Source organism: Budorcas taxicolor, chromosome 5 (assembly GCF_023091745.1).
Source record: "Budorcas taxicolor isolate Tak-1 chromosome 5, Takin1.1, whole genome shotgun sequence".
In the NCBI taxonomy this organism is placed as follows: domain Eukaryota; kingdom Metazoa; phylum Chordata; class Mammalia; order Artiodactyla; family Bovidae; genus Budorcas; species Budorcas taxicolor.
Window position 1 is genome coordinate 21,064,701 of NC_068914.1, and position 14,365 is coordinate 21,079,065.

At 41.6% G+C, this 14,365-nt stretch overlaps 1 protein-coding gene across 3 annotated transcripts in view; it reads right to left on the reverse strand.

The window, feature by feature from the left end:
- Positions 1-2,423: 2,423 nt before the first annotated feature.
- The window catches only part of MYPN (myopalladin), a 102,139-nt gene continuing 90,197 nt past the window's right edge, over positions 2,424-14,365 (reverse strand). For 2 of the 3 annotated variants that reach the window (XM_052640116.1, XM_052640115.1), the window contains 5 exons: positions 13,869-13,995; positions 12,467-12,674; positions 10,639-10,804; positions 6,848-6,981; positions 2,424-4,161 (listed from right to left, as the gene is read on the reverse strand). In XM_052640116.1, coding sequence (XP_052496076.1) covers positions 3,992-4,161; positions 6,848-6,981; positions 10,639-10,804; positions 12,467-12,674; positions 13,869-13,995 — 805 coding nt within the window. In that variant the 3' untranslated portion in view covers positions 2,424-3,991. The remainder of the gene's footprint in view (positions 4,162-6,847; positions 6,982-10,638; positions 10,805-12,466; positions 12,675-13,868; positions 13,996-14,365) is intronic. The other variant, XM_052640117.1, reaches the window with a different exon arrangement.

A 14,365-nucleotide genomic window follows, 5' to 3' on the forward strand; every position in this document is an offset into this window, starting at 1 on the left:
CGGATTGGGGTTGTGGCTTGGATATTGGGATTTATTTTTTCAAATATTTATGTATTTGACTGCACTGGGTGTTAGTTGAGGCTTGTGGGATCTAGTTCCCCTGACCAGGGATCAAACCCCTGCTGCTTACATTTGGAGCTCAGAGTCTTAGCCACTGGACCTCCAGGGAAGGACATTTTGGGATTTTTAAAAGCTCCCCAGGAAATTCTAATATGCAGTCAAGGTTAAGAACCACTGCTGTAGACTCACTTCATTTTATATAGAAACATAGTGACTTACATAGAATTTTAAAGTTCAATTTAGATCAATAAATGTTTATTAAGTGCCTACTCTGTATAAGGCAACATTTTGCCATGGCAAACTTTTGACACAGTCCATACCAACAAGTAGCTAAAATCTAGTGCAGGCAAGACTGGGCTAGTGCAAGGGGAGAGACAGGCAGGTATATAGAAGCTGGGTTTTATACAAAGTTCTATACAAAATAATCTCTTTTTCCAGACTCAAGAAATTTGCTATAAGATTTCAAATAAAATTAACTGTATTTTACTGGGGTGGTTGGGGGGACACCAGGAAAATATGTTGTAGAAGCAGTAAAGTAGCCTTTGAGATGGCCTTTAAGCAATAGGTAAGATTTTCATAGATAGGGATTGGGGAGAGTATTCCAGGTGGAGGCAGAAAAGAGCCATATAGGCAGAAAGCAGGGGCCTGTGTTAATTTTACTGGTGCCCTGGGTGTGTTTTCTGAGTAATGGATGAAAAGCTTTGGGACCACATTGGAGCAAGGCTTGAATAGTGTGGGCAGAACAGCTGGCCTGGGTTGGCTCCAAGGAATCACTTAGGGTTTGAAAATTAGAGGAATGATATGAATGAAGCAGTGTGTGCTAAGTTGTGTCCAACTCTTTGTGACCCCATGCAATGCGGCCCACCAGACTCCTTTGTCCATGGGATTTCCCAGGCAAGAATACTGGCAGGGGTTGCCATTCCCTTCTCCAGGGGATCTTCCTGACCCAGGGATCGAACCTATGTCTCCTGCATTGGCTATTAGATTCTTTACCACTGAGCCACCTGGGAAGCCCAAATAAAACAGTACTTTAGAAGAATGATCTGATGCTGAGATCGGGGCTAGACTTGAGTGGGGATAAAAAGCAGGACTAGAGGCAGGAAGACCAGTTAGAAGCCTCATTATGGTTAAAGTCAGAAGTATTGAGGGAAATTAAGAAAGTAATGAAAGTCTGAGCTGGGAACCACAAGGGGGACAAGAGGAAGGCCTGAATATAAAAGAAATAATAAGAGTTAGAGTTAATATGATTTGTCAATTGATTAGATAGAAGAAGCAAAAAATGACTTAAATACTCCATTTGGATTACTAGGACTGTGATGGTGCCACAATGAAACTAGGATGATGAATGGTTTATGACGGAAGACCGTGAATCGATTTTGGGTATGTTCAGTCCAAAGTTACTCAGCAGAACTGAAATTTCTTATATAAGCATTCCTTATTGTAACTGAATTCCAGTAGAATTTGGATTTGTTCAACGCAGTAGTTCTTAACAAAGGGGATCCTGCCTCCCAGGTAACACAAGGCAGTATCTGAGGACATTTTAGGTGGCCACAACTTGGGGAGTGGCTGCTCTATTACTGACATCCAGTGGGTAGAAGCCAAGGACGCTGCTCAACATCCTACGGGGAGCAGAGGAGTCCCCCACAACAACTAATTATCTGGCCCCAAGTGTCAACAGTGTCGAGGTTCAGAAACTTTGCTGTAACATAACCCAAAAGTTAAAATGCGAGGAATTTTAAAGCTTGTTATAGTTTAGGCTCAACAGTGCCATCTAGTGGCTAAATAGAATATTTATCCTAAAATCCTCAGAAAGCTAAGACCTATACCCAGAAATGAAGACTATATCCTCTCACGGGAGAACTGTCTAGATGAGGAGGTTGGGTGTCCAACTGTGGAGAAGCAATACTGCAGTTAGAAAATGCTCTTTGGTCATAAAGAGATTTGATAATAGAAGCCAGTATGGAAACAATGTGTTCTAAGATGCATTCTGTATGGAATGCATTCTACATCATTACAGTTGCCTATACCTTTACTATTGTTCCCACATACATAAGAAAGGAAATTGAACCTAATAATTCTGCTAAATAACTGGCTGAAATCTTTTTTTCTTAAGGATTAACCTATGATATTTATTTAGAAATAAAGACTGAAAATAATTAAGATGATTTCTAGAGTCATGAAAAATGTAGGATGAAGAGCACTAGAAAATCCCCTTTGACAAAAGGATTTTTGCTCCAAAGAGCAGAACTTGACATGCCTTTTATCTTACCTTTCCCGCTAGATTCTAAGCTTTCTGCAGGCAGGGACTGTGTGTTATCATATTTGTGTGTGGCCCACAATCTCTAGCATAGCATTTTATACAGAGTAGACACACAAAATATTTTTTGAGTGAATGAATTTATTTTTATACTGGAAATCTTTGCCTTAAAGTGAAGGAAATTTCAAGCCTTTCTAAGCAATTACTATCTGTTCACTTGAGTAAGATGCCAGCTGAGGGTGTCTGGCTCAGAGAACACCAAAGACTTGGGCACAGGGAGTTGGTAACAGATACTCCAGTTCGTTTTCCTAGTGAATCTGGAGCAGACTGTGCCATCACGACCATCCCTAGGGCAATGTTTTGACTGGTTCATGCATTGTACATTTCTCTAATGTAAAATTCATTCATCCAACGAATATTTATCAAAGGTCTATTTTGTGCTAAGCAATCTTCTAGGCGCTGGGCTATCACAGTGAATGTAAGTCTAAAAATTCCTTAGGTGGAGAGGCAAATTCTGAATTAGTGAGTTAGAATAAAGAGGCACATTCCTTTTCCCTCCCACTTCTTCAGTTAGCATAGTATTTTCTGAATAGAAAATGCAATTTGACTAATGATTTCAAAGCAGTTCACAACTATTAAAGACCTCTCCTTCCACAACCACTGCTTTGCTCGGGTAAATGAAACAACAAAAACCATTCTCTCATCACTTCCTCTCCTTGTTTGCATTTTTTCCTTTCTCATTGCTTCATAGATGTGCAGCCTTTGGGGGCGAGGGGAGAAACAGGAGAGTCGTCATTCTATGAGCAGATGATGATGCCTGCATAGTTCTGCAAGTGGCAACTGAAGCTAGTAGTTTTGAAAGTGACCCCACAGAAGATTTCCTTCTGGTTGGTTTATTAACAACGCTTTAGTTATAGAATCTATATATATATTCAGAGAGAAAAACCACTCACCATCATATTCAAAAGAAAATGGTGCAGGCAGGCTGGTGAGTCCCTATTTTGGCTATAGAATAAGTGCACTGTGCAATATTGAGCATTCAGTGATTTTTTTTGGTATCTCAGGCACATTTTGGCACTTTATCATGTGGCTCAATACACCCAGGATAAGCACATCAAAAGTGCTTCTCTATGTATGTGAGTTGTATAGCACAGTCTCCTAGTGCTAAGTAGAAGCTGATTTAATGAATCCAAAACTTCTGCTATGAATGCAATCAGTGAAAGGTGATGGACACCACCTCCCCCCAACCCCCTTGCCTTTTCCCTTTGTATTGTTTGGTGAGTTAAGATACCTAAGGTCACTACTGTCTAACTCCTTTCAGCCCAAGCATCTGGCCCCTCATTGCTCTTAGGAGGGCCTGAACACCCCTAACACAGCAGAGGGCAGAGGAGTATGCTAACTTTTTCCCAAAGCAGTGGACAGCAGGTGCATTATATCTTTGGTTCATCCATATTATCTTCTCATTTTGTTGGAATCTTAAAAGGTACAGCCCTCCATCTCTCCCAGAGCTGAGACTGCAGGAGTCCCCAGCTGACTTACTCAAAGCTCTCCTTGCCACAGGTCCGGCAGCATGGAAACTTACTCAAATCCAGTTGCTTGGAAACCACCTTATCTGGTTTGTCCTCCTTCCCCCTCCACAGTCTGCCCCCTTACACAGCAGGCACCCAGACATTCTTAAAGTTCATCACTCTCCACTACACTCCGAGAAGAGCAGGAATACACCATCGTGCTTTCCATGGAGGAGAAAGCAGAGAAAATGTCAAGTCCTTTACTGGTGAGGGATCCATAGCGACTGCCACTGGGCCGGACGGTCATGGGTGGTGGGATCTGGTGATGCCACTGAGCTGGAAAATGGACCAAATCATGTGTTACAATCAAAGGAATACAGTCTAGCAGGTACACAGCAGGGGTGCGTTCTGTCCTCATGCCAACACTTTGTGTGGGATCTTGGTATAATGCCTCATTTGTAAAAAAAGGGAAAAAAATCAATAAAATCTCTCCTGTCCTGCTAGGAATAGGGAAATTGGGCTCGTGATCTCTTGATTCCGTAATACCAACCCCCATGATTCTAATCCAGCAAAATCTGGGACTATAAGAAGGAAGAGTGGGTGATGAGGGTGATATCTCAAAATTATCTCCTGACCTACATCACTGACCTAGCATGGAATCTACAGGGGCTGGGGTGGAGTGTGGGTGTAGAGAGAGTTGTAGGCTCTCAAGGGAGGGCTCCTCAGAAGGAGGAGATGAGATATCTGTGGAAATGGAAGACAAAAGATGAATCCAGACCTCTGACCAGTACTTACTGCTCATCCTAATCACTCTTACTTACCTACCTACTGCCCTAATCATGTTCTAGTTAGTTATAGCCAGAAGCCTGAAAAGTAACATATGCAATCAACCAGGGTTGGGGGACAAAAGAGAATGTGTTAGAATTTCCATGTTCACTAAACACTGTCCAAGGGGGATCCTGGTTTCAGCAGACAGGATCTTTAGGCTTGAACATGTCCTGAATGAAGTATCCATCCAAACTGCTCAGTCCTGGGTGTTGCCTCTGACTGAGAAATTACCAAGCAGCCCTCTCATCAGGTTTCCAAGATCCTGGCGGTGGCGAACAGGGAACGCCAGGTGGGAAGCATTGATGCTCTGGGTCCTGGGGAATTATGGATGCTGGTAGCATTCCCAGTTATAAATGGGCTCTTAGTTGATTTCATTATTTCAAATTAGTCTTTCAGGGTCTAAATGCCTCTGAGTGAACTGATTAAAATAAAGTTTGGAAAGCTATAAAACAGGACAAAACTTAATAGCGATTCCACAAGAGAGCAGGTTCTCAGTGAAGCAACCGCGAACTAGTCAAGTCCCTCGCCGCGGCCCCTCTGCCTCTTAGCTTTTCCTCAGCTGTCTCGGCATCTTAACCTGACAGGAGATACTCTTAGAAGCCCTCCTTTGCGGGCGAGGAGGGATGCCTACTGTTCCAGTTCCTCGGGCAGGTAGGAAGTGGTTGTTGGGGGGTGAAGTGGATTGATTTCAGCCTTAGCCCTCCATCCCTTCTCCCACACTCGGGTCCCAGCTGACAAAACAGCGCCTCCCGTTCGAGCTGTGGAATCAGGACAGGAGTCTGGGAGTCGTGAGCCAGGATAAACTGAAGTGGGGGCTCCGCCGCGGAAGAGCAGGATCCGGACAAGTGTCATCGGTTTCAGGGCTTATTGGTAGGAGTTTCTTGTTTCCTTCCGACATGGTGAAGTGGGTGAAATGGTTAAGGCATTAGCTTAGATTAAGAAACATATCAGTGGCTTCTCTTTCTCCGGACCCTTCCAGGGGAAAGTACCTTAGAGTCAACTTCCTTCACAATTGAATTTCAAGTTGACAGATTAGGGAGAATAACCAGAAAGCTATATATTTCCTCTAAATATTAGATTGAGGGAAAATGGCAGGCCGGGACTCCTAGGTGGTGGCAAAAAAAGGCGAAGGCATCTGGTGTGCACCTGAGTAGCCGGGGCCTCAGGTTCTAGGCAGAGTTACTTTTTCTTCTTTGTTATTCTGGTTCATCATGTTAAATCAGTAAGGAATATTAACCCAACCAGTTAGTTTTTTTAAAGAAAAAAAAGGATTACTCTTTTGGGTTAAGAAATATTTCTTAAAAATGCCAATTAATGTCAAAATTATAGAGGAGAATAGTAGAGGACACAAATACATTAGTAAAGATTAATTTGTTAAATATTTAGAAACATGACTCGAAGGAATGATGTAAAAAATCTGAATTTACTTTCCAGCTATAGTCACTTAACCTCTCTGAGTCTCTGTGTTTCTTTGGCATTTAAAGGAGGGTAGTAACAATTACAGTAATCTCATGTGTTTGGGACTATCTAAGGGTGAAAGTTTCCCTTGCGGCTCACCTGGTGAAGAATCTACCCGCAATGTGGGAGACCTGGGTTTCATTCCTGGGTTGGGAAGATACTCTGGAGAAGGAAAAGGCTACCCACTCCAGTATTCTGGCCTGGAGAATTCCATGGACTGTATAGTCCATGGGGTTGCAAAGAGTTGGACACAACTGAGTGATTGTCACTTTCAGGACAGCTCTCTGTTATTAATCTGATTGTGAGATGAGAGTAATAAATATTTGTGGAAGAATTAACAAATGAATAGGGTCTGGAAAATTCTGCCATGTGGAGTTATGACTGGGGAATTACAGGCATGGGGAAGGGGTTCCCGTGGGTGACCCGTGGCAGCAAGGGGATGGCATGAAGATGCTGGGTGATCATAAGTACAAGCCCATGTATGCTCTGAAGTAGCTGTATTAGAAGTACAGAAAAAAACCTCTTGTGGAAGAAGGTTAACCTTATAGTGAAATGGAAGAGTGTACAAAAGCCCTGAGATGAGTAGAATAAAATGACTTTAAAAATCCATATCGTAAGCACTAAAATAAAAACCAATTAATTCATTTATGAAAACATGCTACACCAATCTTAAAAGAAAAAAAAAAAGATTTTTAAGCTGCCTATCACATAGGTCAACCGATGCCATTATACCTACCGTATATATCCAGCCTGGCGGTGCAGGACACGATGCCGGCTTCATTCTTGGCTGACAGCGTGTACCATCCAGCGTCTGATTTCTTGGCTGGCTGAATGAGGAGGCAGACATACCCAGTTGTGTCCTGGTGCATGCTGGAGAAAAGAAAGAGTATATTGCATTGTATCTGGAGAGAGCTTAGGGTTCCCAGAAACTCACTTGTATATATAGTCGTTAATCCTAAGATCCTAGTTCATCCCTCCCCTCCCCCTTTTCCCTTCAGTAACCATAAGTTTTTTCCTATGTCTGTGGATCTTTTTCTATTTTGTAAAGAAGTTCACATATAATTTTTTTTAGATTCCACATGTAAGTAATATCATATAACATTTCTTGTTTAACTTACTTCATCGAGTATGGTAATCTCTAGGCCCATCCACGTTACTACAAATGGCATTATTTCATTCTTTTTATGTCTGAGTAATATTCCACTGTATGTATATGTATGTTTGTGTCTATATCTGTATATGGACACTTAGGTTGCTTCCACGTCTTGGCTTTTGTAGGTAGTGCTGCAGTGTTTCAAATGAGTTTTCATCTTTTCTGGATATATGCCCAGGAGTGGGATTGCTGGATCATATGGTAACTCTGCTTTTGATGTTTAAAGGCACCTCCCTGCTGTTCTCCCTAGTGGTTTCTCCATGGTGGCTGCACCAATTTACATCACCACCAACAGTGTAGGAGGATTCCCTTTTTTTTACACCCTCTCTAGCATTTATAATTTGTAGACATTTTTTGGCTGGGTTCCTTGTGGCATGCAGAACTTCCCTGACCTGGAATCAAACCTGTGCCCCATGCAGTGGAAACACAGAGTCTTAACCACTAGACCACCAGAAAGCCCCTATTATTTGCAGACTTTTTGATGTTGGCCATTCTGACTGGTGAGAGGTGATGGGTATAGGTACCTCATTGTAGTTTTGATTTGCATTTCTTTCATACTTAGTAATGTTGAACATCTTTTCATGTGACTGATGGCTATTTGGATATGTTTTTTGGAGAAATGTTCATTTAGGTCTTCTGCCTGGTTTTTGGTTCAGTTGTTTGTTTGTTTTGATATTGAGCTGCATGAGCTGCTTGCATATTTTGGAAATTAAGCCTTTATTGGTTACGTTATTTTCTCTAATTGTGGATTGTCTTTTCATTTTGTTATAGCTTCCTTTGCTGTGCAAAAGCTTGTAAGTTTGATTAGGTCCTGTTTATTTATATTTGCTTTTATTTTGTTGCCTTGGGAGACTGACCTAAGAAAACATTGCTATGATTTATGTCAGAGAATGCTTAGCCTAAGTTCTCTTATGGGAGTTTTATGGTGTCATGTTTTATTTTTAAATCTTTAATTCATTTCAAATTGATTTTGCGTTTGGTGTGAGGGAGTGTTCTAACTTCATTGGTTTAAATGCAGCTATCCAGCTTTCCCAACACTTGCTGAAGAGACTGTCTTTTCTCCACTGTATATTCTTGCCTCCTTCATCAAAGATTAATTTACTCTAGGTGTGTGGGTTTCTGGGTTCTCTATTCTGTTCCATTGATCCATGTCTGTCTGTTTTTGTGCCAGAACCACTCAAGGATATCCAAAAGCATGGGATATCTTTCCGTTTCTTTGAAGCATCTTCAATTTCCTTTATCAAGGTTCTGAGCATGTAAGTCCTTGACTTCCTTGGTCAGGTTTATTTCTCAGTATTTTATTTTGATGTGATTTTAAAAGGGATTTTAAAAAAACTTTCTGATATTTCTTTGTTAGTGTAAAGAAATGCAACATATTTCTGTGTGTTAGTTTTGTATCCTGCTGCTTTGCTGAATTCATTGATCAGTTCTTTTGCAGGGGGAGGATTTTTTTTTAAAGCTTTATGTTTTGTATTGGTTTCCCTGGTGGCTCAGTTGGCCCACGCTTCATACTGGAGTTGGGAAGATCCCCTGCAGAAGAAAATGGCAACCCATTCCAGTATCCTTGCCTAGAAAATCCCATGGACAGAGGAGCCTGGTAGGCTACAGTCTGTGGGGTCGCAAGAATCAGACACGACTTAGTGACTAAATCACCACCAGAGCCAGTTAACAGACAACACTGTGATAGTTTCAGGTGAACAACAAAGGGACTCAGCCCCTCCAAACTTGCCTCCTATCCAAGCTGCCACATAACATGGAGCAGAGTTTCTTGTGCTATATAGTAGGACCTTGTTGGTTATACGTTTAAAATATATGATTCATTAGTTCTAATAGTTTTCTGTGTAGTCTTTAGGGTGGAGGGAGTGTTTCTTAATATAATCAACTGGGCATGGCAGCATTTAACTTAGTTCAGTTCAGGAGAAAATCTGCATGTCCTTTCCTTCTGTTTTCTCTACATCTGTAGTTCCTAACCTTGACTGCGTACTGCCATCCTGCGTAATTATATCAGAATTTCAGGCTGAGTATAACATGTTTTGTTAATTTACACTGAAGTGTTAACTCAAGTATATTCTCTGTTCTTGCTTATGTTTTACCAGAGGAAAATCCTGACCTTTTTATACTTAGACTTTTTAGATGCCAAGGTTCTATAAAAGCCAATATGCTTTAGGACAAATTTAGTTTACTGTGAAGAAATAGTTCTCAGTAATAATAATTTCTCAGTGGCAGTTTCTGTGCACAAGTTGCCCTTGTGGCATAAAAACAAAATGGCAAAGAATTAAGGATGGTTAGGGGAAATTGGGGCTTCCCTAGCGGTTCAGATGGTAAAGAATCTGCCTGCAATGCGGGAGACCTGGGTTCGATCCCTGGGTTGGGAAGATCCCTAGAGAAGGGAAAGGCTACCCACTCCAGTATTCTGGCCTGGAGAATTCCATGGACAGAGGAGCCTGGCAGGTTACAGTCCATGGGGCCACAAAATGTCAGACACGGCTGAACGACTTTCACTTTACTTCACCTCAGAGGAAATTAAACAAGGCACCCATTTAGAGAACCTGGATCCTTAAATTTACTTGAAAAATAGCCATGTAGTGACAGATGGAAAAGGAGTATTGCCATAATGTTTTGTTTTGCCCTTTTTTTTTTTTTTTTGGCTTATTTTATTTTCGCTTTTTACAATCAAAAGGTTTTGGGTACTAATATGACTCATGACATGACATGACGAAAAGACAAATGACACACATGACATGTGACACGCAAAAAGACACGGGACAAAAACATGCAAGATCTTTATAAATCCCTCAAACCTTTTTAAGCTGAAAAATTAAGGTTTTAGAGACTTCCCTGGTGGCCCAGTGATTAAAACTCTGCATGTTCACTGCAGGGTGAAAAAGTGAAAGTGAAGTCGCTCCGTCATGTCCGACTCTTTGTGACCCCATGGACTATAGCCTACCAGGCTCCTCTGTCCATGGGATTTTCCAGGCAATAGTACTGAAGTGGATTGCCATTTCCTTCTCCAGGGGATCTTCCCAACCCAGGGATTGAACCCTGGTCTCCTGCATTGTAGACAGACGCTTCTGAGCCACCAGGGGAGTCCCTGCAGAGGGTGTGGGTTTAATCCCTGGTCAGAGAACTAAGATCCTGCATGCCGTGCAGTGCAAATAATAATAATAATAATAATAATAAAGTTTTTAAATAGTGGGACATTATACAATGGACTAACCCTCAGCAACAAAAAGGAATAAATTCTTGATAAGCACAGTTACATGGTTAAAGCAAATGCATTATGCCAAGTGAAAGGAGCCAGATTCAAAAGGCTGAAGACTTATCTGGGTGGCCTGATGAGCTTTGCTGAACTTGACCAAGTGTGGAGGCTGTACCTGATCCTCTCTCTGGTGAAAGGGATGGTCTCATTGTCTTTCTTCCAGTAGAACACGGGCGGAGGCATGCCTATCACCCGGCACTCCAGTCTCACGGGGTGGCCTTCTGGAACACCACTGTTCTGCAGCTTCTCCAGGATTACAGGTGCCCTCTTCACTTCTTTGGCTGAATGAGAGAAGAGCCATGCTAGTTTGAATAGTAAGTGCCTTGGGCTCCATGCCTCAAATACGGGACAGTTCTGGAATCTGAGTGAGCACCCCCACTTATCTCTTCTTTAGAACACTTCTCAAGCTTCTTTGTGAAGATCACTGCCCTGATAAAAGCTCCAAAAATGATTTTAAAAAGAAATGAGAAAACTGCTTCTGCCTATCTTTAAAAAAATTTTTTTTTAATTTTATTTTTTCTGCCTATCTTTTGAGAGACAACACTCAAGGATTTGGGTAATACACATGGGAGGCAAATGGTAGGTGTGGAATTAAGGGAGTTTCTTTTATTGCTCAGCAGTAAACTCTGAGAAATGATATATTTTATGTACTAAATATATTTTGTTTTCTTTTTTAGAGGAGGTTATTTTATAGAAGGTATATTGATTTTCCCTCAACTTTTTACCTTGAGAAATTTTATTGCCACATAAAAATCAAAAGAAGTATGCTATTAAAAAAAACACACCACAAATTATGTTTCATAAGGAGGCATTTTTTTTTTCCCCCCAGCAGAATCAGTTAAGACAAAGACACCTCCTATCTCAGGGTTCCAGCGGCCATACTTTAGCAAAACAGTGGGAAAAAAGTAAAAGCTGCAACCAGTGTATCCTCGCAAAATGAGCTTTTCCTACTCTGTTGGGAGAGGGGATTAAGAGTGGGAAAAAAAGAAAATAATATAGAGGAAACAGCTAGTAGCCTAGAGAGAAGGTTAACATTCGGATGCCGTCCTGATTTCTTTTAGGGGCCATGCAAGGGAGCTAGCAGGAGAAAGTTCAATGGAAGAATTCATTCATTCTGAAAGCTAATTCTAGGGGCTGACACCTCCCAGGGGATGATGACTGTAGACATTAGTGTTTGTTGACAGCATCTTGTAAGGTAAGGGTTCATTTGTTTAGTTATTGATTGAATGCCTTCCATGTTCCAGGCACTGAGTCAGACATCAGAGATGCACAGAAGAACAAGCTTCTGTGGCCTCAGAGGCTCACAGTCTCTTCAGGGAGGCAAAGAGAAAATAGTTACACAGAAGCCATGAGCGCTGTAAGAGTCTCTCCTTTACTGAGTGCTATGGACATAGAGGAGGAGGTGCCTGGTGGGTCCACAGTGCCTTTGTGGTAGCATGTGAAATAAGTCTTAGAGAATCAGTAGGAGGTTGCTAGTCAAAGAAGGGCGTTCCATGTAAAGGGACCATTAATGCAAAGGCATAGAAGCTTGGGGTAGGGGGAGACCCTGGAGTGATGAACTGTAAGGGAAGTGACTGAAGTTCAGTTCAGTTTGGTCACTCAGTCGTGTTCAACTCTCTGCGACCCCATGAATCGCAGCACGCCAGGCCTCCCTGTCCATCACCAACTCCCGGAGTGATAGTTAGTAATTAATTGATTGATTAATTATTACAATGACTATCATTTATTGCAAGCATGATATACACAAGGTACCGCATTATGTTTTTAGCTTACTGATATGTTTTTGAGAGCAATGTAGGAAACATGGCCCTTACTACAGAGAAGGGGAAACTGAGATGAGGCTCGGTGGGGCAAAGGACAAAGGAATTACGTCAGGGGCTCTGCATATTTGGGCAGTATCTTTGGAGGGAGTCATGTTTAGAGGTCCCAGCAGCAAACCTTACCTACTACAGTGAGCTCCAAGCTAAAGGAATTCTGCCCAGTTTTGTTGGTAGCAACGCAGGTGTAGGTCCCCGCGTCGCGTTGAGTGAGCGGGTCAATGAGCAGAGAGTGGACTCCAGTCTCCCTGACCAGCATCTTGTGGGAGGTGTCGGGGAGGACAGGCTGGCCATTGAGCAGCCACGTCAGCTCCGGGGGCGGTAAGCCACTCACCTAATAAACAAGAGGACAGCTGAGGCAAATGACAGACTGATGACAGGCAGGTTTATTTGGTGGCTGACTTCTTCATCCTGATCTGGCACCACATAGATAGCGAGGGAATGCCAGTGGTTAGAAGCCTCTCCATGAGGGCATCAGAACAAGAGGGATCTGGATGGATGGGCGTGTGAACATAAACTGTATAGTATTTGGACCCCAGTTTGGGTAATGATTATATACTAGATTAAAATGAATAAGAATTAAAAAGCTAAATAGATAAAATAGGCCTGTAGTGTCAGTTTCAGAGATAATATATTGCTTACATACCTAACGACCAAGAGGTAGCCAAGAAAGGCGCAGACATTAAACCAGTGTTCTCAAAGCTGGCTGCGTGTCATAATCACATGGGAGTATTTGAAAATCCTGATGCCCATTTACTATATTAAATCAGAATCTTCAGGGAGTGGACCCAGGATGGGTTTCTTTTAGGACTTAGGGTGGAAGAAATTAATAGTCCATCCCAAATATTATTTAGGTAACTAATTTGAGGGCATGATCCACCTAGAGGAGTGGATTCTATAAATATTTAACCTTAAACCTTTACTAATTTGCATCTTAATCTCCATAGCATTCTGCAGTGTTAGGGAAGAAGAAGAACTTAAGTTTCTGTTCATACTGAGAACTATCCATGCTGTTCAACTGAACCTAGTTTCCAGTGGAAAAGTTAGAATATATTATAGACTAGTTAAAGGTGGTGGATGTTAGCTAGTATTAGAAACCAGCTTCTGTTTTCATAAACTGCTTTGGAGCCAGTGACTATAATTTTTCAAAGGCTGTACCTCATAGCAGTCCATTTCAAGGATGTAAAAATCATCCTTATGTCTTTATGGTAATAAAGACTTTTCAAGTACCGTACGGAAGATGTCTGAACTACATCACCTCTTTGGTTGTCTTTTACAAACATAAAGTTAACTTGATACGATAGATACTTTCCTCTGGTATTAAATGCTCCAAAAGAACCTTATGGGTGGAAAAAAGTGGTCTCTTTCTCTCTCTGTTCCTCAGTCCCCTTTCACCAAAAAAAAAAAAAAAAAAAAAAAAAAGCCCCCAAACCAACTATAAAACAAATACAAACAAAAATAGGTGCATTCAAACAAATAAATACAAAATCTGAACAGGTCTGGCGCCAAAAATGGTGCTAGAGGCTACCTTACAGTCCAGGCGACAGAGGCGCCCCTCGTGAGCCACCATATCCCCAGGAGCCTGCAGGAAATGAGGTCTGAAAAAGCGTTCCTGTAGGGGTTCTTTGTCTTTTTCTTGCACTCGGGACCTTCCTCTAAAAGAGCAAGCATATTCAGGCATTAAACAGTAGAAACCAATTCATAAACATATGACAATATAGGCATTTAGACGTGGCTATAGGGCTTCGAGAAAGATTTCTTTTAGGGGATGTGGTAAGGGTTGCTGGACCATAAAGAAATAATAAGTAATAGTGTGGAGCTGATGTGAAAAAAGAAAGTATTAAGTATCTCACCATTGTAGGATGATCTTGTGAGATCTGTAATTAAATAAGCAGGCTTTAGCTTTTTTCTCTGTGAAGTCATTCTGGGTTTCTGGGTTAAGTGACTCAGCTCCCCTTGCCTTGGGTTTGGCCAGTTGTTCAAAAGTTTCAAAATAAACAAATAAATCAGTATTCAATCTGAACC